Source organism: Oryctolagus cuniculus, chromosome 19 (genome assembly GCF_964237555.1).
Source record: "Oryctolagus cuniculus chromosome 19, mOryCun1.1, whole genome shotgun sequence".
Classification (NCBI taxonomy): Eukaryota; Metazoa; Chordata; class Mammalia; order Lagomorpha; family Leporidae; genus Oryctolagus; species Oryctolagus cuniculus.
The window spans coordinates 38,699,452-38,724,839 of NC_091450.1; the positions used below are offsets into that span (position 1 = coordinate 38,699,452).

At 52.8% G+C, this 25,388-nt stretch overlaps 1 protein-coding gene across 6 annotated transcripts in view; it reads left to right on the forward strand.

The window, feature by feature from the left end:
* SDK1 (sidekick cell adhesion molecule 1) overlaps positions 1-25,388 on the forward strand; it is a 980,492-nt gene that overhangs the window by 863,511 nt on the left and 91,593 nt on the right. For all 6 annotated transcript variants that reach the window (XM_070064289.1, XM_070064291.1, XM_070064290.1 and 3 more), the window contains 4 exons: positions 9,393-9,502; positions 12,410-12,560; positions 13,107-13,344; positions 24,530-24,645. In XM_070064289.1, coding sequence (XP_069920390.1) covers positions 9,393-9,502; positions 12,410-12,560; positions 13,107-13,344; positions 24,530-24,645 — 615 coding nt within the window. The remainder of the gene's footprint in view (positions 1-9,392; positions 9,503-12,409; positions 12,561-13,106; positions 13,345-24,529; positions 24,646-25,388) is intronic.

Below are 25,388 nucleotides of genomic sequence, written 5' to 3' on the forward strand. Positions count from 1 at the left end.
GCAATAAACCCCGACCGTCGTTGAATTTCTTTCTCATAATAGGGAGAGGAAGAGTGACATGACTTTTGAAGCGTCGTTGCATATGCACAGGAGAGCTGTCCCCGGCTCTAATGGCTCCTCCATAATAACGCGGTGATGGGAGTAAATTTGCCGAGACGGCTTCCACTTTTGTTCTGGTGCCGCGTCTCTGCCTAAGCACCTGGGTGCCATGGTGATAGGTGACAATGAAATACACACTCGGATATTTCAAAATGTTTATTGTTTGCTTGATTGTCCGTAATAACACCCTTCCAGTAGCTTTTCTCTCTCACCTCTCGTCCAGCACAGGAAATCTGTACCAGATGAATGGTTTCAAGTGGCCGTTTTGTTCATTAGTCTATCAGATCCTTTTAGGGCCTATTATGGGACTCTTAGAACTACGCAGCAGAAGAAAATACCGCAGCGTAAGTGACAACTCAAGTAGGACCAAGGGAAGCATTTTACCACAGATGTCATTTTCGAGAAATAGAGGTCAACGTATGTATAAATCACAACTGTCAAAGCAAATTAAATTTTATGGGAGTCATATTTCCCCGTTCTGCGGGAGGACTGCTCCATGCTCTAATTCTTTCATTCCTAATTCTCCTGTTGGATTTTTAGATTTGCCTCTGTGTTTCATTTTTCTGGTCATTAGGTTTTATATTTGTTTCACTCATTCATCCATTCACCCAGGAAGCATTTGTTAGGTGCCTACCGTTTTATAGGTTCCACTATGTCAGGTGTGTCATGGTGTGTACGACAAGACCACGGCGGAATGCTCTCCTTTCCCCTGTGCTGGGCGTGGGGAGAGAAGGATGCTGACGTATCTGATGATGGCAACAGACGAGACTCGGGAGGATGGTTGTGATAGATACTTGCCTGGGGAACACGGGGATGGCCAGGACAATCCAGGAAGGCTGCGCCTTGGCGGGGGAGTTTAAGTTGGACCTCGAAGAGTGGACACAGTATTTTCAGTGCAGAGAAAGATTCCAAGCAGAGGGTGCGGTGGAAAGAGAGGCTTTGAGTTGGGCGCTTGCGTGGCTCTGTTGTTTTAGAACATGGGTTGTGTGTTGATTCGGGTGCAGCAGGGCCAACAGTCTAATGGCATTGAAGAGACAGTTTGCTACTCACAGTTCCTGAGGAGGGAGCAGGCTGCAGCACACACAGCAGCACAGGGCAGCCCACAGGCCGGCCAGCAGGCAAGGGGGAGAGCCTGACTCGTGGTGAGGTCCTGGCGAGGCGGAGTCAGCAGGCTGAGAGCTCAGGATGGGTTAGCTTGGTTTGTTTCCAGGGATCCTTGACTTACGATGGTTCGACTTGTGAGTTCCCGACTTGGCGGTGGCATGGAAGCCACGTGTGTTCGGTGGAAACTTGGCTCTGTGTTCTCCAGTTTGGTCTGCATTGTGCTTGTGGCTAAGCTGGATGTGAATTCAACAGGTGAGGAGCGTTACATGCACTTTCGATGTACTCCATGTTCGGGGCTTAACTCCACTGGGCGTCAAGGAGCAGCCTCAGCAGGCTGCGGGGCCCAGGGGCTGTCCTGCTGGTCTGGCCTTGCCCTGGGCAATTAGGCCGAGGCCTGGGCAAGTGGAAGAGCCTGGCAGTGGGTGCGGCTGGGAAACGGGCTCGGGACCGGTGGTTTGCAGGGGAGAAGTGCGCTGCAAGCGAGTCGTTTCCCTCTGCAGGGCGGGGCTGGCCGGCCCTCCAGGATGGGCCAGGTTCCAGCTGTGAAAGCATGAAGCACAGAGAGTGGAAGGCACGGAGGACACACGTGTGGGGATGCGGGGGGCTGCGCAGGAGGGCACGTGGGGGCCGCAGGGAGAGGCTGGAGGAGCAGGGACACAGGAGCCCGTCCGTGTTGGGCTGGGATGCGTTTGAGGAACCTGGTCACCGAGCGCAGTGCCGTGCCCAAGTGTCCTCCCTGGGCTCCGGACCACCCTGTGGTGCAGGGCGGGGGTGAGGGGGCCTCTGTTGTCCCTGCTTTGTGGACAGGCAGGCTGAGGAGCAGAGCCTGTCACACAGCAGCTCCCACTCCCAGGTGACTGGCTGAGAGCCCGTGCTCCCCACTGCACACGTGGTGTGCGGGAGGAATTTAGCAAAGCAAGCTCAGCGTCTCTGAGGGCCCCGAGGAGACGTCCTTGAGGGGGACGGATCTCGTGGGAGATGTGGGAGCACCATCCCTGCATCACGGCTGAGGCAGAGGAGCCAGGGCCCTGCCTTTGACGTGGAGGTGGTGGAGAAGCCCTTGCCGCACGTGGGGCTGAGTGCTGTCAGACAGGAGAGACAGGGCTCTGTGTCCTCAGTCCTCGAGGGCAGAGAGAGCTGGGTGTTGTGTCCAGAAGTGTGGCCGCCCCCGAGAGGTGGGGACGTCTCAGGAGGCAGCCACGAGTTCTGTGGGTCTGGGGCAGGAAGCAGGGATGTGTAGAGCGGTCACTGGGGGACACTCAAGGCCCTGAGGAAGAAGGCCGCGGAGCAGAGGGAGAAAGGAAGGGGCGGGCAGGCTTCATTTGAGGCTCCCAGGGGCCTAGCGGGGGCCAGGCGGAAGGCCAGTGGGAGGCCAAACGCGGAGTTGGCCATGGGAGGAACGTGTAGAAAGTCCGCACAGCCATTTCAGGCCCCCACCTCTGGAGACAAAGACTCTCAGGTGGCAAAACAGAAACAACCCGGGAAGCCGGTAGCAGGAGGGAAGGGCTGGGGGAGCAGCTGGAGATCAGCCAGGAGCTGGGCAGAATCCCCTCACAGCGCATTAGGGCCGCGCAGCTCCGGATCTGCTTAGGGAACCGGCCTTCCAGGCCCTTCCTGGTTGTGCGGCTCTTCTGCCAGGAGCTGTGTAGAAGCCCGCCCCCGCCCCCACCCCATCTGTCTGTAACTCCAGGCCCTCCTGCGCACCCTGTCTGGGTGTCACCTGGCTCAGGAGCGGGGGACGCCACTCAGAAAAGGAAGGGACTTGGGACCTGAAGGAGCTGTCAGCACACAGGTTTTCCTGCTGGCACTGGAATTCTGGCCACACAGGCAGGGTACACGGGGGTGGCAGGATTCCAGGGAAGGAGTGTGGCGGTTTTCCCTCCCTGTCCTGGGCTCTGGAGGAGAGGAGAGCCCGCACCTCGCCGCCTCCATCCCCTCCCTCGTTTCATGCCTCCGCTCCAGCTGCAGCTACCTTTTGGATGAGGTTAGTGACTGTGCTCTGAGCCGCCACTGGCCCGTGGCCTCGGATGCTGACCGGCACCAGGGCCGCCAGGTGGGAGCGTCTGAGGTCCTGCCCAGGCCGCTCTGTGTCTCCCAGACTTGCCAGAGGCCTGGCTGAGACGAGCGCTCTCCCGCTGCAGGCTGAACGGAAACCTGCCTGGCAGAGGTGGAGGAGCGTGAGGCCGCAGTGACGAAGTGGAAGCCCGCGTTCCAGCTCGCCCAGCCTCCCGGTCGGAGGCTGGCACACAGGCAGCCGCAGCCTCCCGGCGGCACATAGCAGGGCTCGGCAACTCCCACGGCGTCTGCGGGTAGAGGATTGCTCCTTAATGGGGCCTGAGGACGTGCAGCCTGCGGAGTGGCATTTGAAAAGCATGGCATTTCTGCTTTTGTAATAAGTATTGTAAAGTGCTGTTTGTTAGCCTTAAAAGAGGAGGAATAGAGAAAAAAAAAAAACTTTCAAAAACCACAGCTTTCCTGTGGGGTTCTTGGTTTGTTTTATCTTTCGAGTCCTAACCCAGTCTCTGTCCAGCGCCTTGTTAGTGGCCCTCTTGAAATCTAAGCAGGGAGCTGGGCGGGGTGGGGTGGGGGTGTGGGCAGCAAGGATTAGAGAACCCTGGTCTCGTTAGATAAAAACGTGAACCTTTTACTATAGAAACTGAATCTTCCTCCCAAAGGCCATGGGAATGTTTTTTGTAATCATTTGCTTCTGGGACTCCACGCCAACGGTATCCCGTTTGGAATACCGGTTTTTTAAATCATTCGCAAGTTCACTGGTATATGCATGCATGAGTTAACACACAGGGCCGAGCACCGGATTTAGACTGGGCCTGGGTGGAAGGTGTGCTGGAGACACAGGGGTGAATAAGACCCGCATTTACCTCCAGGGAGCTCAGGTACAAGAGGGTCTGCAGTGTTACCTCCGCAGGCAGCAGTGACGCCGTGGCCGGGCCAGACCCTGGGAGTGGAGCAGCAGGAGTGTGGCCCGGCCTCTGGGTGGCAGGAACTGCTGGAGCTTAGGTGGTCTCTCGCCGCTCTGCACCTCTGCTGTGGGACCATGAAAGTAACCCACAAGCTGACCATGTGCCAATAAAACTTTATTTACACAAACAGGAAGTGGGCCAGAGTTTGCTGATTATAGTCGGAGGTCCTTATTTAATAAGCCTGCTTCAGAGTTATCTGTCTGAAGGACCGTGATTGTGTTTGACCAACTGTTTGTTGACTGGCCCAGCCACTGTGAAGTTGGATGCTAACTTGTCAAAGATTGGAAGCTGCAAAGCCAGAGGTTATGGTTATGTTTTATGTAGCTCTTATATCCAGCTTTGTTTCTAACTCTTACATATTATTGAGCATTGTTTCTTTTTATTTTTTTTATCTTTATTTTATTTATCCGAAAGGCAGAATTAGAGAAAGAGAGAGGTCTTCTATCTGTTGGTTCACTCCCCAGATGTCTGCATTGGCTATAACTGGGCCAGGCTGAAGCTAGGAACCAGGGTACAGGGGCCCAAACACGTGGTCCATTTTCTCCTGCTACCCCAGGTACATTAGCAGGGAGCTGGATTGGTAGTAGAGCAGCCGGGACTTGAACCATGGCCCTGTGGGATTCCAGCACTGCAGCCGGAGGCTTAGCCCACTCTGCCACAGCACTGACCCCTGAGCATTCTCTCTTCCATTGACCCTAAACATTTCTTTCTTATATTCTCCTCCAAACCTGGTTTGTCTTGTTAATGAGCTACATAAAATCTTTAAAACACATCCTATGTGAAAGGTCATCAAGAAACTCATGCAACTGCACTTTATAAAAAGGCCACGTGGATTTTAAAACTTTTACACCAAAATAAACTTACCTATAATTCCATTTTTGAAAAACTCTCTTTTTTTGTTGCGAGTTGCCTGTCCTTGACAGGACCAGCAGTGTGCTGGAGGCCCACATACAACCTGAGAGAGCTCAGGGTGTGGACTGCATACTCTCCGGCCTTGCCTATGTCGGGGCTGGGGCAGCTTCGTCATGGAGGCCTCCTAAGGCCCACGTGCTTTCTCAGTCCCAAAGGCGCCTGCCATTTGCACAGAGGAGGAGCAGACGTGTTAGGAAGAGGCAAGACCACTTGCATGGGTACAGGTGTTGGAGGCCGCATGATGCCTTCAGGTGATGAGAAACTGCATCTTGAGAAATGTGGCAGAGCCAAACGGAGCCATGTGGCACCCACCAGGGCTCACCGGTAGTATGGCTCCCATCCAAGTCGACGCTCTTTAAAACCAGAAACCTAGAAGGGTGGGAAGAGCAAGGATGTCTGACCTTGGACATCAGGTGGTCTCTGTCGTCCCCATCCATTTGGCTCTAGCCCTCAGTCTGCAGATCTCATTGAGTAAAACTAAAGCCCGTAGTTAACTAGCATTGCCTTCCCGGGGAGTCCTCTTTCAGAGGATGGCAAAGGGGCCTCCGGGCTTTGACAGGGAAAGACCCTTCCCTGGAGACCCTCCGATGTCGGGGGCAGTAAGCAGGGATTTGAGCTCCTGCTGGATCCTCTTTTCCTGGGATCTCCGTGCTGGAGTTGCAGGCTGAATTCAGAGGAGATAAATCCACTCAGCGGCCTCTGGCTGAGCTTTGTCCGTAGCCCAGGAGTGCCCCTCCCTCCTCCGCGCAGCCTCCAGCTCTTGTCAGTTCTCTGCGTTCCTCTTGGTCACGTGGGTACGATGGTCTTGAATGCCAGAGCCACTGTCCTGCCCACGGGTGGCCCTGCTAAGCCTTGTCACCGCACAGATCTCACCCTGAGTGTGGTTCCTCAGACAGGCTGAGGGAGGCCCACAGGGTCAGGAGGCCCCAGACTCCAGTGAGTGGGTCTAGGGCCACTGAGGCAAGGGACAGACTGAATCCGTGTGTGCCCGGGGGAGTGCAGGGAGACCAGTTCCACACCTGGGCCCAGCCTTCCTTAGCCTTCTGTCAGCAGGGGATCCAGGGAGGGGCAGAGAGACAGAGAAAGGAGTGGCTTTGCGAAGGTGAGTGAGCGTCAGAGTTAGCCCTCAGGGACTTAGAGAACAAGTGAAACCCACCACACACGCGCCCGTTTCCCTCACCAAGCGTAGATACGGAAGGGGATGAGGAGCAAAGAGGCTGCACTGGTGGGAGCAGGTGCCAGAGGCAAAGAGCCCCTGTGGCCACTTGGCGCGTGAGCTACAGGTGCTTCCACAGCGTTTCACCAGGGCTCTCGAGTTGACTGGCTGGACACTAAAGTCACCTCCTTTTATTCCTGCCGGACTTTTTTGATTGTAGCCGATTTCCCGAGAATGAACACGAGTGCTGTGGTTTAGTAGCTGGAAGATCCCGTCCATGAGTAGGAGCTCACAGAAGCTGCCTCTGAAACCAGTGAACCCTACTGTGGGGGCCCCCAGTAGACAGGGCGTCCCTTCACACCCAAATTCACCCGAATTGGACAGGATTCGGCCAAAAGGAATTCATAACTGTTATCAGCAGCACGCGGAATGGTACTTCTGTGAGCTGCATAGCCATGGGCTAACGACTGCCTCTCCCCTGTATCTGGCCCAGGCCCCCAGCCACTCCCCCACCTCAGGTACCCACTGAACCCTGAGAAGGTTAGGCGGCCTCAGACCGTATTCAGTATCAGCTGGTCTCCTGGGTCTTTACAGACACTGAGGGAGTGGGGAGGGGCAGACAGACAGCCGTCTCGCACCCTCTCCTCCAGGACAAGTATCCTGCACAGCCTTCCTCGCCCTGCTGAGGTCGTGTCCTCTGCTCCTCATTCTCTGAGACGAGGATCTGAGGACTGCGTGGGTGGCCTGGCGCAGGGACCCTCCCCTCCTCCCCAGCCCTGCGGGCTGCACGGTCTGCTCCTGGCCGCGCCGGCCCAGGTGCACCTGCCCTGCTGCTTGCCGACTCCTGCTCTCCAGGTCATCGTCCATCTGGCATTTTTGGCCGCGTTGGCTAATACTTTCTTTTTTCAGTTGAGAATAAATACACATAACTTAAACTAAAGTGTATGTCGACCATGTTAAAGCATGCAGTTCCCAAGCTAGCAGTCACTCTGCTGTCCCGCCACCACCTCATTCCATCACCCAGAAGGGAAGTCCTGTGCCCAGTAGCACTCTCTCTCCTCTGTCCTCTTCTGCAGTCCGTGGCAGCCACCGGTCTTTCTGTCTCCATGGACTGACCGATCCTGGATATTTCATAAAATGGAATTATGCAGCACGTGGGCTTTGGGATCTGGCTTTTTTTTTTTTTTTTTTTTTTTGACAGGTAGAGTTAGTAGACAGTGAGAGAGAGAGACAGAGAGAAAGGTCTTCCTTCCATTGGTTCACCCCCCAAATGGCCACCACGGCTGGAGCTACACTGATCTGAAGCCAGGAGCCAGGTGCTTCCTCCTGGTCTCCCATGTGGGTGCAGGGCCCAAGCACTTGAGCCATCCTCCACTGCCCTCCCAGGCCACAGCAGAGAGCTGGACTGGAAGAGGAGCAGCCAGGACTAGAACCCGGCGCCCATATGGGATGAGGGCACTGCAGGCGGAGGATTAACCAAGTGAGCCACCGCGCCAGCCCCAGGATCTGGCTTCTTTCACTTAGCATGGTTTTGAGGTCCCCCATGTGGTAGCCGGTATCTGGGCTTTGTTCTTTCAGTGGCTGGGTAATCGTCCACCATCTGGGTGTGTCATGCGTTGTCCATCCATTCATCAGTGGACGTGGGCCCGGGTTTCGCCTGGTGGCTGCTGAGAACAGTGTACTGTGAACAGGTGCTTACAGGTGCCTGTTAGAGAGCGATGTCTGGTCCTTCGTGATCTATCCGTGGACCTGGAGCTGCTGGCTCGTAGGGTAACTCCACGCGCAGCACCCTGAGGAGCCGTCCACTGCCTTAGTGGTTTTCATTCCTGGTGTTTGGAGCCTTGCCTCTGGTTTCCCTTAGGAGGTGCTGCCAGCACTGGGACTTGCTCGGGCCCCTCTTCACATCTATGCCTGCACGGTGCCAACGTCATTGGCAGTTCCTCTGCCTCCCTGCCAGGACTTGGCCACCTGCCCACTTGGTTTCCTCTGTAGACTTAATCAGCACATTCCTGTTCTGCCGTTTCAGTCACTTGGGAAATGTTAAATGCCAGGGTCCTGGACTTCTCCATCCTTGACCAGCTTGTCTGACCCAAGATGCCCCTGTCCTGTGGGTGTATGCCCTGGGTGCCCCCAGACCCACAGTATGGGATGTACCTGTGACCAGAGGCATAAAGCCACCAGAGGAACCCTCATGGCGTCCAGGCTGGGCTGAAGCTGCTGTGTCCCCTTGTTGTCTCTGGCTGGCATGTGCAAGGAGAGTGAAGGGTGTGGTCGGATCCGTGTGGGCAGAATGAGAAGTATGGCAGACCTCGGATTCAGTACCCGTAGAGCACAGGGGTGCAGGCTGCCCCGGGTCAGATTGGAGGAGGTCACCGGAAGTGACCGTACCACCTGAGCCGGCCAGGAGGGTGTGGGTTCACAGGTGGGTGACGAGAGCCAGGACATGGAGGAGCAGCCCAAGGGGCCAGCCTCAAAAGGCAAGTCTCTGCTTTCAGGAAGCTCTGCCCTGAGGTGCTTCTTTTCCAGTTTAGGGGCACACATGGCCTGCAGGGACTGCCCCCCAGGGAGGAAGCCACTCCCTCCTCTGCAGTGTAAGAACCTTTGTTATGCCAGGGGCTGGCAGTAGACTCTGTGCTGCGTGTGCAGGACAGAAATGGTCAGAGTGGTGGTTTCCCTCCCCTGTTCCCTGGAAGTGGCCCTGGAGTTTAAGTGAGGATACCTGGCTGTGCCCGTGGCTCTGCCACCACACACGTCTTTCCCTCTGGGCCTCCCTTTGAGTTCTCACCTGTAAAACAGGAGGACGTACATGATGGTGTGGAGGGTCCTCTCCATCACCAGTGGTCTCTGAGCCTCAGAGGTTTGTGCTCAGAGGTTTCACACTCCAGCCCAGGCCCTCCATCCCCAGGGCCCAGTTAGTGATCGGGCTTTTCCCTGAAACCCTCACAGACATGAAGGTGAGAACAGCAAGAGCCTGCGTTCCCCAGACACAGAGCCAGGAGTGCGGGACACACCTTTTCCCCAGTGTGGGGGACACAGCGTGGCTCTGGGCAACCTGCCAGGCGCAGGCAGGTGCATGGGGTCTGCAGGTGAGCCTGGGTTCCCATGACTTGTCCAGCCCATTTCAGGATTCCTTTTTGCAGGTTGGAGCCATCGGCGATGAGGAGGAGTGGGTCAGCCTCTACGAGGAAGAGAATGAGCCCGAAGCCCAGATGCTGGAAATCCCAAACCTCACGCCGTATACTCACTACAGGTGAGAGCAGATGGCTCCTGAGAGCAAGGACAAAACGTGCTTGTGTGTGTGTGTGTGTGTGTGTGTGTGTGTGTGTGAGAGAGAGAGAGAGAGAGAATATGAATCAGATTTCCACGTAGCAATGATAGCAAATCCAAACCTTAACGAGAAGGCAAGAGACACAGTTGAGTATTAGGATGCGTCAAAAAATGTGCAGAAATATGAAATTTAAAAATAACTACATTGGGCACAAAAAGTTTAGAACTCCATGGGGAGAGCTTTTCCGTAGTGCACATTTCCCCTGAATTTTGAAGGCCCCTTCCTATTTTTCCGAGGAGATCACTCCCAGATGTTGGATTGGCGGTGTTCTTTCCATCTGTGTCACAGGCACGAGGCCCTGCAGGCAGAGCTCACTCCTGCATCAGGCAGCAGAGAGGTGGCGTCTTTCTCTACAAACACTCGGCAGCCTCTGGGGACCATTAACAGTCTGCGTGCAGACAGAGCAGATGTCCCGGGAAGATCCGACCACTGCCCCTCCCAGGGCCCGGGAGCTGCTGAGCTCACGCACCAAGCACTTAACGTGCCTTTTAACCTTTGGCCTCTTGATCCTGCAACTTCTCTGAGCAGTAAATCCGCGGCCTTCACAAAGGGTGCAGTGATCATGAGCTGTTAGTGATGTTACAGCTTCCCGTAAGATCCTTGAAGGGGGTGAGGCTTCCCGTTACCGCCAGATGTGGATTTTGCTAATGCCGTCCTTCTGCCAGGACGGATACATTTCGTCAGATCAGAGAATGGAAGAACAGGAATTACTAATTCAGGGAGTGAAAGGTGAAGTTGCATCTTTGTGAAGGGTATTTTTTTCCTGTGCAATACCACAGTTAGAATTAAAAAAAAAAAAAACTAATGAAAGGCACAATTGAACATCCTATGATTAGAGCGTGTGAGTCAAGACACAATCTACTTATTTTTGGAGGAAAATATTTGGCTTAAAATGAGCTGTGGGGATTCAAGACTTGCCATGTAAGATCAGCTGAAGCCACATAATTACCTCAAAGTCAGAATTTTGATTGTACATCAGTGTCCCTGTGTGAGATTCAGGTAAATTTAGGGAACCTCTGTAATGAATATGAGTGTACCTGGGCTTGTTTTTTTATGATATGCAAATCCAATTCAAATAATTATAGATAGATAGATGAAGAAGAGATAGCACTTCTAGCATTAACGTGGACGTTTTAGAGAATGTCTAACTCCACTCTCTGTACAGATCTCAGAGTTACCACCAGGTCAGAATCCAGGCAGGTGGATTCTGGGCCATTGCTCTTCTAAACCAATAGAGAGAACAGGATGTGGAGGTGCCCTTTGCCCTTACAAATTAAAAGTCATTGTTGGGGCCGGCACTGTGGTGCAGCAGGTTAAAGCCCTGGCCTGAAGCGCTGGCATCCCATAAGGGCGCTGGTTCTAGTCCCGGCTGCTCCTCTTCCAATCCAGCTCTCTGCTATGGCCTGATCTAGCAGTAGATGATGGCCCAAGTCCTGGGGCTCCTGCACCCGCATGGGAGACCTGGAGGAAGCTCCTGGCTCCTGGCTTTGGATGGGCGCAGCTACGGCCATTGCGGCCATCTGGGGAGTAAAACAGCGGATGGGAGACCTCTCTCTGTCTCTACCTCTCTCTCTGTAACTCTGTCTTTCAAACAAATAAAATAAATCTTAAAAAAAAAAAGTCATTGCAAGTCCAAAATAAATTGGACTTTGAAAGCCATCATTTGGTAGCAACCTTGTGATACTGCTCTTCCGTTGGGTGACTCCTTTGATCCCCTGAGGGTACCCTAAGTTGAATCATCCAATGGCAGTTGATCACCACATAGATTTCTGGCCTTCCCGCCTGATCCCATAGATTTCCCACCTAATCATGAAGATTTCTATATCCCCACCTGACATGGAGGGGTTTATCTTTGCCATGTGATCACGTAGATTGGTGTCTTTGCCAGCTGATCACAGGGATTTTCATCCTTCCAACCTGATGGTGTTGATTTCTGTCCCTCCAGCTGATCACCGGGCTTCCTAAGCTGCCCACCTGATCACATAGATTTCTGTCATTCTCAGCTAGCCAATTATGTTTCCCTTGGGAACTTAAAAACGACGGAGTTGCAATAGATTTACCCTTCTTTGGAGGCTTTTAGGGAAAAGAGCCTTGTGAGGGGACTTTAAAGAGGCCAGCACCGCGGCTCAATAGGCTAATCCTCCACCTGCGGCACCGGCACACCGGGTTCTAGTCCCGGTCAGGGCGCCAGATTCTGCCCCGGTTGCCCCTCTTCCAGGCCAGCTCTCTGCTGTGGCCAGGGGGTGCAGTGGAGGATGGCCCAAGTGCTTGGGCCCTGCACCCCATGGGAGACCAGGAGAAGCACCTGGCTCCTGCCATTGGATCAGCGCAGAGCGCCGGCCTCAGCGCGCCGGCTGTGGCGGCCATTGGAGGGTGAACCAACGGCAAAGGAAGACCTTTCTCTCTGTCTCTCTCTCTCACTGACCACTCTGCCTGTCAAAAAAAAAAAAAAAAAAAAAAAGAGTTGTGGGGAAAATGGTTTTGAATGACAGGCTTATTTTGGTGCAGAAAAATTTTGAAATGCATGCATAGGTTTTCCATATTATGTATTTTCTGAAGACCCCTTCGTGTGTAATTTGCATTTTGAATGAAGCCAGGTAGAAAGAGGGTGTCCTTAAGCCATGGTCTTTATGGTACAAGAATTCTTTTCTAAGTTCTTTTGTTTGTTAATTTAATTTCATTTGAAAGAGAAAGATCTTCCACCCAGTGGTTCACAATGTGCGGGCAGGCACACTGTGTCTGAGCCTCCCCTGAGAAACAGACCTGGGTTCTGTTTGGTTTCCTCTTTCCCGTGCTTCGGGCTAACCCTCCTCCACGGCTTTACCCCAGATTCCGAATGAGGCAAGTGAACATCGTTGGTCCGAGCCCCTTCAGCCAGTCTTCCCGGGTCATCCAGACGCTGCAGGCACCCCCAGACGTGGCTCCGACCAGCATCACAGTCCGAACTGCTAGTGAGACAAGCCTGCGGCTCCGCTGGGTGGTGAGTCGGGAGCTGAGAGGGGGGCAGCAGGGCGTGTTCACGTGAGTCCAGGGCCTAGCTGTTTCCTGCTTCAAAGTAGCCCCATCACTAAGCCACAGACATCGGCATTTACCTTTGTTGTTGGATCTCGGATCAGCCCAGGATATTGTATAATGAGTAGCATCCGTCACTCACTGCTGGCGCCTGAGGAATGTTCTATGAGGCAGGAAAGCTGGTGGTGGTGCGACACATTGGGCCGAGACGTCTTTACGCCAAGTCGACACAGAACCAATACTCGGTGTGTGCAGCATAGCCAGCTGATATGGATCGGAACACATCCTCACAAAACTAAACCAAAACGTATTAAAGGAAATCATGTCCAAAGTTACTGACAGGGTTTCCTTTAATTAACAGAGAAACATTTCAGGGAAAAGGGAAGTAGAGGATGCTAAGAATATTCTACCAAGAAAATATTTGCCATGGAATTGGTCTCGTAAGACAGGCCGTCCTCTGGGAGCTTGGAGGTGGCCGTTCTCAGATGTCAGCTTCTCATGTGTTCATTCACAGCCCCTGCCCGACTCCCAGTACAACGGGAACCCCGAGTCCGTGGGCTACAGGGTCAAGTACTGGCGCCCAGACTTCCCGTCTTCGGCACTGTCCCAAGTTGTCAGCGACCGGCTGGAGAGGGAGCTGACCATCGAGGCGCTGGAGGAGTGGACCGAGTACGAGCTGCAGATGCAGGCCTTCAACGCCATCGGGGCCGGGCCCTGGAGCGAGGTGGTTCGGGGTCGCACACGGGAGTCAGGTAAGAGGGTGGGGTCATGAACCCAAGTCCCCACCTCCAGCTGATGGTTCCTGACGCCTGTCCCATTCATGTCCACATTGGCACTGTACAGGACCCACTGGTTAGCCCTGGACCAGAATTTAGGTCCAACTTCACTAGGGCCCAGGGCCGTGCATTTCAGGTTGGTGGTAAATTCCGACAGGGACTGGACTCATGTTATTTTTAATTAGGGACAACTTTTATCTCAGGGATAAAAAGCAGGATCTGCAAAGACCCCGTGGGGCATCTTTAAAATACAAGGTGCTGAGGCTTCCTCCTACGTAGATTGAGGTTAAGATGGTCAAGTCCGCAGCAGCCGACAGACCCCCCACTGGGTCAAGTGCCACAGCAACACCGCAGTTTCTCACTCACACAGTCCCAGGTGGGACCTCTGTGTGCTGACTCAGGGCCCCAGGCGCTGCTGTCCTGGGAATTGGTCACCCTCTGCAGCTGCTCCCAGAGGGGACAGAGGGAGCAAGCGTGGGCACAGCTGCCTCTAACCTGTCCTTGGTCAGCCTATATTGCTCTGCTTGTCCCCACCAGCCCCTCACGGGGTCACTGCTGATGGCCAGCAGGAAGAGCAGATGTGGCTTTGGTCGTCGCTGAGTGGTTCCTGCTGACTGTGCTGTGGACTGTGTGCCTCCCGATCACCACGGCTTTGCAGATGGACTTGGATCAGTCCACAGTGGTTTGTGGGAGCAGAGAGGAGTAGGGCTAGCACTCCCTAAAGACATGCTGTGATGTGGCCTGGGCCCCTTCCATCCAGGCTGTTAGTGGGCTTTGGTCCTGAGAAGGAAGGAACTGGTTGTCTTGCTCTCTGGTCATCTTTGGCAGATGTCACAGTGTGGACTGGACAGAGAGTTTTAATTCTGGACTGACTTAGGCTGTTGCAGATAATTCTAAAAATAAATTCCTCACTTGGCCCAGAACCAAGCAAGGAGGTCTGAACGGTGGAGGCTGTGAGCCCAGCCACTGGTCAGAGGTAGTGACCAAGGCTCACCCACTCCTTCCCCAGGAGGACCTCGGGCCAATTTCCGTGCTGACATCCAACGCAGGTACTGCTCTTTCTCTCTGCTGACTGATCATGGTCTTTATGGTACAAGAATTTCCCAGCTGATCACATGGTTTTCATCCTTCCAACCTGATGGTGTCGATTTCTGTCCCTCCAGCTGATCACCGGGCTTCCTAAGCTGCCCACCTGATCACATAGACTTCTGTCATTCTCAGCTAGCCAATTATGTTTCCCTTGGGAACTTAAAAATCATGGAGTTGCCATAGATTTACCCTTCTTTGGAGGCTTTTAGGGAAAAGAGCCTTGTGAAGGGACTTTAAAGAGTTGTGGGGAAAATGGCTTTGAATGACAGGCTTATTTTGGTGCAGAAAAATTTTGAAATCCATGCATAGGTGTTAAATGAAAGCAGTGTAGCCCTGTTGATTTAGTGTTGTCATGGACACAGCTCCGTGTCCTGGAGACAGTTCCTGGCTCCTTGGTCCTGGAGGCTCAGGGGGAACAGGGTCAGGGAGGGAGGCCGCCTGTGCTGCCAGTGTGGGACAGGGCGGCTGGTGCCCACCAGCAGGAACTTCCACCTCCAGTCTCTGAACATCCCCCAGCACCCAGCTCAGAACCTCCGCGCTTCCACCCGAGTGCTGAGACCCGTGGTGAGGAGGGCTTCTGCTGCTGTCGCTGTTGTTTTAAATAACAAAACTAATTAAATTGTTAAGCAGTGAAAACTGCCTCAGGAGGTGAAGTTAGAATTCAGTTATGGGCCGGCGCCGCGGCTCACTAGGCTAATCCTCCACCTAGCTGCGCTGGCACACCGGGTTCTAGTCCTGATCGGGGTGCCAGATTCTGTCCCGGTTGCTCCTCTTCCAGGCCAGCTCTCTGCTGTGGCCAGGGAGTGCAGTGGAGGATGGCCCAAGTGCTTGGGCCCTGCACCCCATGGGAGACCAGGAGAAGCACCTGGCTCCTGGCTTCAGATCAGTGTGGTGCTCCGGCCACAGCACGCCAGCCGCGGCAGCCATTGGAGGGTGAACCAACAGCAAAAGGAAGACCTTTCTCTCTGTCTCTCTCGCTCACTGTCCACTCTGCCTTTCAAAAAAAAAGAAAGAAAAGAATTCAGTGATGGGATGAGAGGTAGGGAGAAGGCAAGCTTAGGAAGGTGGAGGAGCTGCACGGTGCAGAGCTCTGGCCGTCACCCTTCAGGCAGGAGGGAGCGGTGGTAGGCATGGGCACAGGGTGCAGCCGGGCACGGCGGGCTCAGGGCACCTGTACCGTTCTCACTGTATGTCACCAAGCGAGGACTTTCGGGAAGCCGTGGAGAAAGGTTTGCCTTCCATCCTTTTTTGCTCATTCTTCACTTCCCATCAATGACAGATACCAAATAGCTCTGAACAGGACATGGCCATTATCAGGAGGCCCTTATAGGTTTCTGGGGTTTACATTCGCATTGGTCCACTTTCTTTTTAAAGATTTATTGATTTATTTGAAGGCAGAGAGAGAGAGAGAGGGAGGTCTTCCATCCACTGGTTCACTCCCCAATTGGCCGCAATAGCCGGAGCTGCACTGATCCGAATCCAGGAGCCAGGAGCTTCTTCCAGGTCTCCCACACGGGTGCAGGGGCCCGAGGACTTGGGCCATCTTCTGCTTCCCCAAGTTACAGCAGAGAGCTAGTTCGGAAGTGGAGCAGCCAGGACTCCTGGTGCCCGTATGGAATGTTGGCATTGCAGGCAGCAGTTTTAAAAATGAAAAACAGGGAAACTCCCCAGATGTCAGAGGCACAGAGGGCACTGAACCTGGGGCAGCCAGTGCTGAGCTGTAGCTGCGTCTGCCCAGGGTGTCCTGGCCATTTCAGGACTTGGGGTGATACCCAGGCAGCACAGCAGAGCCTGCCTCGGATCCCTGTGAGGTGGGAGAGACCAACATACTTCAGGAAGACAAGGCTGTCGGCTGTGCTTTCCTGGGTGGGGAACACGAAACATATCTACCCACAGGAACTCACGTGTGTCACCCTGGACACGGCATGAGAAAAGAGACTCAAGTTCGATTTCTGAATTTGTCCCATGTGAGTGGTCCAGAAACGCCCAGAAGAGAATTTAATGTACTTGGTTCCAGAAACCAAGTGTGGGCAACAAAAGAAAAATGTGGATAAACTGGATTGTATCAGAACGAAAACTTGTGTGTTGTTTAAAAAAAAATATGCCGCCGGCGCCGCGGCTCACTAGGCTAATCCTCCACCTAGCGGCGCCGGCACACCAGGTTCTAGTCCCGGTCGGGGCGCTGGATTCTGTCCCGGTTGCCCCTCTTCCCGGCCAGCTCTCTGCTGTGGCCCAGGAGTGCAGAGGAGGATGGCCCAAGTCCTTGGGCCCTGCACCCCATGGGAGACCAGGAGAAGCACCTGGCTCCTGCCTTCGGATCAGCGCGGTGCGCCGGCTGCAGCGCACCAGCCGCAGCGGCCATTGGGGGGTGAACCAATGGCAAAAGGAAGACCTTTCTCTCTGTCTCCCTCACTATCCACTCTGCCTGTCAAAAAAAAAATTAAAAAAAAATATGCCAAGCCAAAGAAGATGTAAAAACTTGTTTGCAAATGGATGACAGTATTTTCAAATTACATATCTGAAAAGGGACTTGTATCTGGAATATATAAGGGCTTCTTACTGCTGTGCAATGAATAGACAAATGATCCAATTAAAAACTGGAGTAGGATATGAGTAAACATTTCTACAAATTGGATATACAGATGGTTAAAAGGCACAGGAAAGGAGGTCCCACCACTGGCCCACTGGCCACCAGGGAAGTGCAGATCTAAACCATAATGAGATATCACTTTATACCTGTAAGATGGCTGGAAAAGAAAAGTTGGTCATTTCCCTGTGTTGGTGATGATGGGAAGAAATTGAAACCTGTGGACATTGTGGGTGGAATGGAGATGATACAGCAACTGTGGGAAATGATTGAAATCCTTAAAAGGATAAAGAGTCGCCATACGACACAGCAGTTCCACTCCTGGAGACGTACCCTAGGGAACTGCAGGCAGATGTCCACGGAAGAGCTTACACCTGAATGTTGGTGACAGCACTGTAATAGCCACAAAGTAGAGAGAAACAACTCAAATGCCCATCAGCTGATGAGTGGATAAGAAAACGTGATAAATGAGTACTTCAGCAATAAAAAGGGGTAGAATTCTGATACATGCTACACCGTGGGTGAACCTTGAAAACGTGGTGCTAAGTGGAAGAGGCCAGACACGAAAGACCACATATTACATGCTCCCATTTGTGTGAAATGTCTAGAACAGGCAAAGCTTGAGACAGAGAATAGGTTAGTGGCTGTCTGGGCATGGCTGGAGGGATTCGAGAGGAGTGGGAGTGACTGGTTATGGGTTCAGGACTTCTTTTGGGGGTTCTGAAATGCAACAATTTGAATTGTGTACCTTAAATAGGTGAGTTGTGTGATATAGGGATTATATCGCTGTAAAGCTTTTTTTAGATCTATTTATTTTATTTAAAAGGCAGAGGTAGAGAGAGAGAGGTCTTCCATCCAATGGTTCACTCCCCAGATGGCCAAAACAGCTGGAGCTGTGCCGATTCAAAGCCAGGCCCACGCAGGTGCAGGGACCCAAAAACTTAGACCATTTTTTCCTGCTTTCAGAAGCCATAGCAGAGAGCTGGATCTGAAGTGGAGTAGCTGGGACTTGAACTGGTGCCCATATGGGATACCGGCACTGCAGGGGCATCTTTACCCACTACACCACAGCACCACAATAAAGCTTTTTTAATGAAAGCTCAGCATTTCCTTGATTAGTTTTGTGCAGATAAAATGTTACTGATGGAAGTACCTGTGGTTGGAAGGCCCTGACTGTTGTCCCCACTACCCCTGTATTCTCTGGGAATGGTTTATAATATACCCCAGTCAAGGACTCTTCTCTAAAACCAAATCAAAACAAATAGAAGATACAAAAAGCAAAACAGTCAGGGTTCCAGGCCAGACTTTCTGAGCAGCTAACAGAGCAAGCGTGACTCCTCTCCGGAGAGAGTTCCATAGCCAGACTGTCCCAGTTAGAAATCAACTGTCAACACATGAGGAAAAACCTGCCCTAAGTAAAAGTGAGTCACTTTTGAGAAAGGAAATAAGAGGGAGGGCCCTGATTGCTTTACAATACTTCTAAAACTATGGTCTGATGGAGGATATGCAATAAACATTGTGAAAGACTTAACATTATTCAAAGAAAGTTAAAACTTTAGAAAATTTTAAAATACCAATTTAAGGCAGATTCTTGTTTAGAAATAACCAAATAGGACACATTAGTTGAAAATAATACCCTGTGAATGATGTACAAAGCAGTTTAGACACTGCCACAGAAAGAATTGATCAACTGGATGCTAGATTTGAGTAAATAACTCAAAACACAGCACAAAGATAAAGATTGAAACTATGACATAGAGATAAAAAGACATAAAGAACAAAGTGAGGGGGCCAGCGCCATGGATCACTTGGTTAATCCTTTGCCTGCTGCACTGGCATCCCATATGGGCACCAGGTTATAGTCCTGGTTGCTCCTCTTCCAGTCCAGCTCTCTGCTATGGCCCAGGAGTGCAGTGGAGGATGGACCAAGTGCTTGGGAAACCAAAAGTGTGGGCAACATGGGAGACCAGGAGGAAGTGCCTGGCTCCTGGCTTTGGATCAGCACAGTGCCTACCGTAGCAGCCATTTGGGGAGTGAACCAACGGAAGGAAGACCTTTCTCTCCATCCCTCTCTAACTGTCTATAACTCTACCTGTCAAATTAAAAAAAAAAAAAGAACAAAGTGAGAAGATGTAGCCCTATCTAATAGGACTCAAAAGGGAGAGAGATGGTCATAGATAATGGCTGAAGAATTACCAGTGGACAGAAGTTGAAGGAGCATGAATCCTTAACAGAATAGATAAAAATAAACACCCATTGAAATGAGTCATGCTGTAACTCAGATTACCCAGGGAGCTAAGGCAGCGTGACTGAAGTGACCACTTAAGAACAAGAGACCATGGTCAGCACCGCCATAGCTCAATAGGCTAATCCTCTGCCTGTGGTGCCAGCACACCAGGTTCTAGTCCCGGTCGGAGTGCCGGATTCTGTCCTGGTTGCCCCTCTTCCAGTCCAGCTCTCTGCTGTGGCCCGGGAGTGCAGTGGAGGATGGCCCAAGTGCTTGGGCCCTGCACCCGCATGGGAGACCAGGAGAAGCACCTGGCTCCTGGCTTCGGATCAGCGCAGTGCACTGGCCGTAGCGGCCATTGGGGGGTGAATCAACGGAAAAAAAGGAAGACCTTTCTCTCTGTCTCTCTCTCTCTCACTGTCCACTCTGCCTGTCAAAAAAATTAAAAAAAAAAAAAGAACAAGAGATCAAAGACAGAGGAATAATTATCTGGAAGAAGCTACAGGAAAATGATTCAATCTCCAATTTTATACCCAGCTAAACTACTTTTCAAGGATTTCACTCAGAAAGCAGCAAACTGAGTGTTATACAAAGATGAAGACAATGTGCTGTGATAAGAAACGGAAATGCTGTTTTGATAATGTTTCAAAGAATAAGTGGTACAGCGCTGAGTTGAGGCTCTTGGTAGCAGCCTGCGTGGCTTTTGAGAACCTGTGTTTGCAGCGGCTGATAGTGCAGAGGATGAGCTCTGGGTAAAGGCGCCCCTGACTGCTTTCTTGTCTCGTCTCTTGCACAGTGGCTCTGGGGAGGCTTTCCCCTGCAGTATTGTTTACTTTTGTAGGGACTCCTATAATTTGTTGTTGTTGTTGTTTTTGACAGGCAGAGTTAGAGAGAGACAGAGAGAAAGGTCTTCCTTCCGTTGGTTCACCCCCCAAATGGCTGCTACAGCTGGTGCTGCGCCGATCTGAAGCCAGGAGCCAGGTGCTTCTCCTGGTCTCCCACGGGGTGCAGGGCCCAAGCACTTGGGCCATCCTCCACTGCACTCCCGGGGCACAGCAGAGAGCTGGCCTGGAAGAGGGGCAACTGAGACAGAACTGGTGCCCCAGCCGGGACTAGAACCTGGGGTGTTGGCACCACAGGCGGAGGATTAGCTTAGTGAGCCGTGGCGCCGGCCAGGACTGCTATAATTTAATTAATATTGAGGTATAGATTTTGCATCAAAGAAGCGTAGCAGATTTTCTTTGCCTTAGTTGCTGGCATTATATATGTGCCTACCCCCTGCAGAACGCACTGCTTCCATCTCGGAGTCCTGATGTTCATGATTCCCGTGTTCGTAATTCCCGTGTTGGGAAGCTGTGTCCTGAGAATAAGAACTGTTCCTGCAACTGAAGTTTGCTTGGTTACCCACCACAGTCTCTTCTTTTGAGGATTCTCACTTTTGGAAAATCATATTTTAGTTTTTAATTGAATTTTTGTTTGGTTAGAAATTTTGGAGGCCGACACAGTGGTGTTAACGGGTTAAGCTGCTGTTTTTAGTGCCGGCATCCTGTAAGGACACCAGTTCGAGTCCTGGCTACTCTGCTTCTGATCCAGCTCACTGCCTGTGCCTAGGAAAGCAGTGGAGGGTGACCCAAGTGCCTGGATCCCTGCACCTGCATGGGAGACCCAGAAGAAGCTCTGGCTCCTGGCTTCGGCCTGGCCCAGCCCTGGCCATTGCAGCCGTTTGGGGAGTGAACCAGTAGATGCAAGATCTCTGTCTCTGTCTCTCTCCCTCTCCCTCTCCCTGTGATTGTGACTTTCAAATAAATAAATGAATCTTTTTTTGAAGATTTATGTATTTGAAAAGCAGAGTTACAGAAAGAGGTAGAGAGAGAGAGAGATCTTCCGTCTGCTGGTTCACTCCCCAAATGGCCACAATGGCCAGAGCTGGGCAGATGCAATCCAGGAGCCAGAGCTTCTTCCCAGTGTCCCACATGGGTGCAGGGGCCTAAGGACTCTGGCCATCTTCTGCTGCTTTCCCAGGCACCGGCAGGGAGCTGTTAAAGAAGTGGAGGAGCCAGGACTTGAACTGGTGCCCATAGGGGATGCTGACACTGCAAGCGGTAGCTTTACCTGCCCCAGTAAATAAATCTTCAAAAAAAATTTTTTGATACAACATCTCTCTCTCTGGGAGCAGAGCTGTCCACGTGTTTCACCCCAGATAGAATAATAAATTCACTGATGCTCACTTCAAGGTGTGATTCAAATTTCAGCCATGTTTAATGCTGATTAATGGCCTCCTGGCTGGGTCTGTCCTCGGAAATGTGCCCGTTGCTGGTGCCAGCCCCCAAGCCTGCAGACTCTCGGGGGCCCCTGCCAGTTGTGCTGGTCCTGCAGGGCTGCGGTCCTCCGTCTTGCCCGTAGCTCTTCCCCAGGAGGCCACCTGACCGGCAGTGCCCTCCCAGCTGCAGCTGTGTTGGTTTCTGGTGCCAACCTTTGCCCTCCCAGCAGAGGGCACCCTCCTGCCAGGCATGGCTCGGCTATTTGAGGTGGCAGGGCAGGCAGAGAGGGGAGGTAAAGAGAGAGTGGAGCTGACGGGGACAGGCCAGGGTTGGAGAGGAGCAGGGGCAGAAGCGCAAGCTGCCCCCCTCATCTGAAATGAAGGCGTCACCGCAGTAGCACAGTGCATCGGGAGTGGGAGCAGAAACGGGACCCGCCTGTGTGTGACGCTCGTGGTACTGGAGTGTGGTCGACAGGTTCCATGGCATCCCATGGACAAAAGACACCCCAGGAGGAGCGGCAGCGGCTGCGGAGCGAGAAGTCCTGCAGCCGGAGAGCAGAGGAAGGAGAGGAAATAGATTTTGTTTTTAACAAAGGAGGGATTTCTGGGAGCGTCTTAAACTTCAGATGACCAGGTAGAGAGGGGAGCTGAGCTGACCTCGCGATACGCGATAGCTACGGTTCTCCTTTTCCAAACCTTAGATGCATGAGCACTTTGTGGCTGGATGGCAGATGTCTCCCAGTGGAGTCTGAATTAGCTGAAATTTTAGTCCCGAACTCTGCCATTTCCTCTCCTTTAGCAGCCTCCCCTGGCTCTGTGCTCGTGAGAGACGCAGCCACGTTCAAAGCCTGAGCTGCTGCCCTCGTTCTCTGGGGACACAGGTGGCCCTCCAGTCAATGGGTGTGCACATTACCACATCTTAGAAAATCAGCTATTATTTATAGATCTGTAGTGAGGATTGGGCACTTAGAGTTTCAAAGATTGACCTGCAGGAAACAGTTAAGGATTTGAGAGGTGGGCAGCGTTGCTATGCCAACGGCCTGTCTCTTTACAGATAAGGACAGGGTTTCTAGAACACAGCGCTGACATCTTGGGCACACACTGTATTTGGTGTTCTCGTCTTATTCTAAATGAAGTCAGGTAAATTGCAGGTTTGCGCTCTCTTCTAATGCAAACAACCCCGTTAATTTACAGTCGATTCAAGGTACTGGCGCATTTCTCATTTCTACAGCGTAAGTGCCTGTGCAGGCCGTGTCCTGGTAAAAGCCTGGGTGGCCTTCAGGACACACAGTGGCCATCCTACACGCACAGGAGCTCCGCTGGGAGGTGCACGGGACAAGGTCCTGCGTGTGCGACAGGCGTCCCTCTGAGAACACAGTATGCTTAAACCACCGATACATGACCACCCTGTCAGAAAAATGGATGCTTCACTGAAGGGCTGCATCACCCATGAGTGACGCCCGGTGACACACTGGGAGGCCCACGTTATCTCCTTGCACAAGTGTGAGGAGGGCCGCGGCGTCTCCCCTGTCTGCAGCACGTGCACTACACCTGGAGCCAGGCTGGTGCCATGCAGGCACGTGCACAGCATCAGAAGGGGGCAGGAAAGAGACTCTGCTGCCTCCCCGGGCTGCCAAGGCTGGGGAAGCCCCCTCTGTCTCCCCTGACAACCGCCCCTCCAGGAAGATCTGGGTGGGGTAGGGTGGGGGCAGAGGTGGGTGCTGCGCCTCCAGGCCCAGTGTTTCCCCAGCCGCTGCCTGCTCTGGGGCCGGCCTGCTTTCTTCCCTGGTCTTTTGTCTAAAGCAACTGCTGACTGTGGGTCGAGAACCTACAGGAATCCTAACATTAGCCTGAAAAACTGTTCTGGTATCATAGCAGACGTGACTGAAACAACAGGAGTTTATTTCCTCTTAGTTCTGGATGTCAAGGTGTGGGCAGGGCCAGGTGCCCTATGACAGTGCCTGGGAGGAGTCGTCCAGGCCTGTCTGTGGCTGGCGGCCACTTCTCTGCAGTGGCAGTGTCTCTGTCTTCCCGTGGCTCCTCCCGGTGTGCACATCGTGTGTGCGTCCACGTCTCCCCAGGACACTGTCCCTGTGCACCTGTCTGCGTGCACACACCCCTCCTTCCTACAATGACATCCACCCTCTTGGATTAGGGGTCCGCAACTGATCACGTCTGAAACAAATCCATTTCCAAGTCAGGTCAGGCTCTGAGCTTCTGGGGTCGGGACTCCGCGGTATGAACTGGAGCGGGAAGGAGGGGGTGGGCAAGTCAGCCCAAGAAAGACAAGTTCTGCGGTGTAGAAACTCTAGCTCACAACCTAGTCGTGTGGGGAGCCACAGGACTCTGCAAAGCCAAGTTGCTGTCCCTATTCTGATGAACTGGATCCCCACCCTGCTGCATTATGGTGGAAACTGCATGGGATTTTGCGTCTAAAGACACCTGGCACAGAGACAAGCACACAGTGCACGCTCTGTAAGTCCTGCCTCCCCTCCACTTGGTATGAGGCATACAGGGAGTCTTCAGAAAGTCCAAGGGAAATGCATATTCTGGAAAACATGATGCATGGATTATCAAAAATGTCTTGCACCAAAATAAATTTAATTTTGAATTCCATGGCTCCTCCAGCATTGTGAAGTGCCCTCATGACATCACCCGCTTCTCTGGCCCCTCCAGTCCCCGCCATGGAGTAACACCCTATCTGAGGTCACAGTCTGCCGTGTTACAAATTGTTACAGAAACAGCACAAGGGTATTTCCTTGCTGTGTGGGCTCAGGTAAAACTGAGCTCCTGACTACCCGAGATTTATGGAATTTGTTGCTAATAGTAAAGAGATTTGCATCCCTGTTCTGCTCCAGCAGGTTTAATCTGACCGCACCAAAATGCTCAGGGCACATTGCTGTTCCAGGACAACTTGATTATCTGGGTGAAAATTGGACCGTCTTTCACGGAAGCCGTTCGACTGCTGATGCCTCTCTGTCCAATGCCTTCTTTGCAGTTCCTTCTGCTGCCCCAGAAAACGTGTCAGCTGAGGCGGTCAGCTCCACCCAGATTCTGCTCACCTGGGCCTCCGTGCCCGAACAGGACCAGAACGGGCTCATCCTGGGTTACAAGGTGGGTGTGGAGGTGGCCTTGCTGTGCTGAAGGGGAGGGCTGTGAAGACGCTGCCACAGGGCGCCGCCCTAACTGACGTGTTGATGCTTTCCCACACGCGGCTCTGGGCCGCTCCCTGGTTTTTGCCTCAAGTGTCTTGTGCAAGCCTCACTGTGTGAGGGACGTGGGCACTGGTAGAACCACCATCAAGTGCCATCCGTGACTTTCCCAGTGGTAAAGTGAAAGGTGAGAGCCGGACTGCCAAGCTCAGCCTGCCCTGGGCCAGTTACTTAGCTCTGTGCCCTCCGCCCCTGTTTCTAACTTGTAACACAGGGATAACCACAGTAGCCATTCCCCGGGTGGTTGCGAGGATCAAGTGGGATATTTTAGGAAGTGGGCTTGCTCTCGGTGAGTGCTGAGTGAGTGTGTGCCTGTGTTTGTGGGCGTCACTGCCAGTGGGGCTGTCCTAGGCCCTGGCATCCCCTGGGAGAGCTGGCCTGTCCCAGCTTCCACCCTCCATGCCGCTGCCTGGACCCATTCCGTCATCACGAGGCGGCATTGCGTCTCCCTTTTCTGAAAGCCCACAGCAGCTCTCGTGAGCGGCCACTGGCCTTTTCTGGGCTGGGCCAGCGAGGCCACGCATGTCCCGTGTGTTGCTCCACTCACTGGAACTTGTCTCCTCCTTGCTTTTGCATCATTTCGGCCCTGTTCCTTGTTTCCCCATCTGTTCTTAGGTGTCTTCCCTCCTCCCTAGGCCTTCCAGT